At 40.7% G+C, this 1874-nt stretch overlaps 1 protein-coding gene across 1 annotated transcript; it reads left to right on the forward strand.

Annotated features, from left to right (window-relative positions):
• Positions 1-386: 386 nt before the first annotated feature.
• LOC147734966 (olfactory receptor 5AP2-like) lies at positions 387-1325 on the forward strand. Its single transcript, XM_086953712.1, has one exon. It carries the CDS (start codon positions 387-389, stop codon positions 1323-1325), a length of 939 nt encoding a protein of 312 aa, XP_086809838.1.
• Positions 1326-1874: the final 549 nt, after the last annotated feature.

Raw genomic sequence — 1874 nt, forward strand, 5'->3', positions numbered from 1 at the left:
TGCAGGTGGCACCCCCTGCACTTTCAAAGGGGATTAGAGATTCCCTTGCAAGCGAGTGCAGTCAGTGACTGTACCCACCTCCAAGGGGATGTCTCAGGGGTCAATGGGACCCCTTTTACTCCCTATCGGTATTGTATAATACCAAAGTGTCCCGGGGGCACACGAATCAGGGACAAACACCTATTGCACCCCCGGGGCACCTTATGTAATACGGCCCCTGTAGCAATGGGCTTACAACAAATATGATCAACCATGCATGCTTTGCTTACAAACTTTCAATATTTATACCAATAAATGACATAACTATTGATATTAAGTGGTGTGTTCTAGAATTTCACATCTCTATATACCTTCTTCTTTCCTTTCAGGATCTATTGTTGGCAACCATGCCAACAGTCAACAACACCCGTGTGATGCAGTTCATACTTTTAGGACTCACAGAAGATCCAGCACTACAAGTTCCTTTGTTCGGTTTCTTTCTTCTGGTCTACAGCATTACCCTTCTTTGCAATATTGGGATCATGGTATTGATCACAATGAACCATAACCTTCACAATCCCATGTACTTCTTCCTCTTTAGTTTGGCCTTTGTAGACATCTCTTTTTCCTCTGTAGCTGTCCCCAACATGTTGGTCAACTTCCTATGGATGCAGAAGAAAATTTCCTTTACAGGGTGTGCGATACAGATGTTTTTATCATATGTAGTTGGAAGTTCAGATGTTTTTATGATGGCTTTGATGGCCTATGATCGGTACACAGCTATCTGTAACCCCTTGCTCTATCCTGTCATAATGAACAATAGAACCTGCCTCTATCTTCTTGTAAGCATAGGTGTAATTGCGATCATCAATTCACTAACACATGCTGTTTTTACCTTTACGCTGCCCTTTTGCAAGGACAATAAGATCAGTCATTTCTTCTGTGATGTCCCTGCACTCTTGAAGATCGCCTGCTCCGATACCACCATCAATGAAGTGGTGCTAATATCAATGGCAGGTGGACTCATAGTGATATCTCTAATCATCGTCCTTATATCATACGTCTATATAGTGTCTGCCATTCTTAGAATAAGTTCCTCTGAGGGAAGAAAGAAGACCTTCTCCACTTGTTCCTCTCATTTTGTCTGTGTCACGTTATTTTTTGGTACACTTATTTTTATGTACGCCAAGCCCACTGCAAGCCACTCAATGGCCAAGGACAATGTGGCATCCGTCTTCTATATGATAATAATTCCTATGCTTAATCCGCTAATTTACAGCTTTAGAAACCAGGAAATAAAGCAAGCGCTTAGGAAAGGGTTAGGAAAGACCAGTGCCTCGAAATAGATGAAAACAAAAACATGTCTATTTTACATCAGCTCTCAACAAGCATTGTACTCAGGTGCCTCCATTCTGACACTTCCGTTTGGGCCTCTTACTTATGTTTTTTTGTGAGTTTGGGTTGTATCCTGTAATGGCAACATTATTGAGCACAAAAATGTTCTTACTGTAAAAATAAATAGGAATAAGTAGACATCAACCTGTCAGTCCCTTTTGAATTCAAGGCTTTTGGTTCAACATGAAAAACAGGAATAAAACGTAGTGTTCTGCTACATTACTGAAACCTAGAATATTCACATGTCTATTAAAATGTACACCATTTGTGCATGGTTACCTACTTGTCGATCTCGCTGCATTTGTTCACACAAGATATAAAATAGTTTCCACGTGCTATTCTGCCCATGTCTGGCTTCAATGTGCTAACCCATGCAAACACAGTTACACACACCTGCACTTTGCATGTGTTTTACATAAAACCAAATGTATTGAGTTAACCTTGTTAGCTCTCTCTGTACTAGCCACTGGAGACGTAGTTTCATTAGGTTGCGTATATAC

The sequence above is a fragment of the Lissotriton vulgaris genome, chromosome 1_2, assembly GCF_964263255.1.
Source record: "Lissotriton vulgaris chromosome 1_2, aLisVul1.2, whole genome shotgun sequence".
Lineage (NCBI taxonomy): Eukaryota > Metazoa > Chordata > Amphibia > Caudata > Salamandridae > Lissotriton > Lissotriton vulgaris.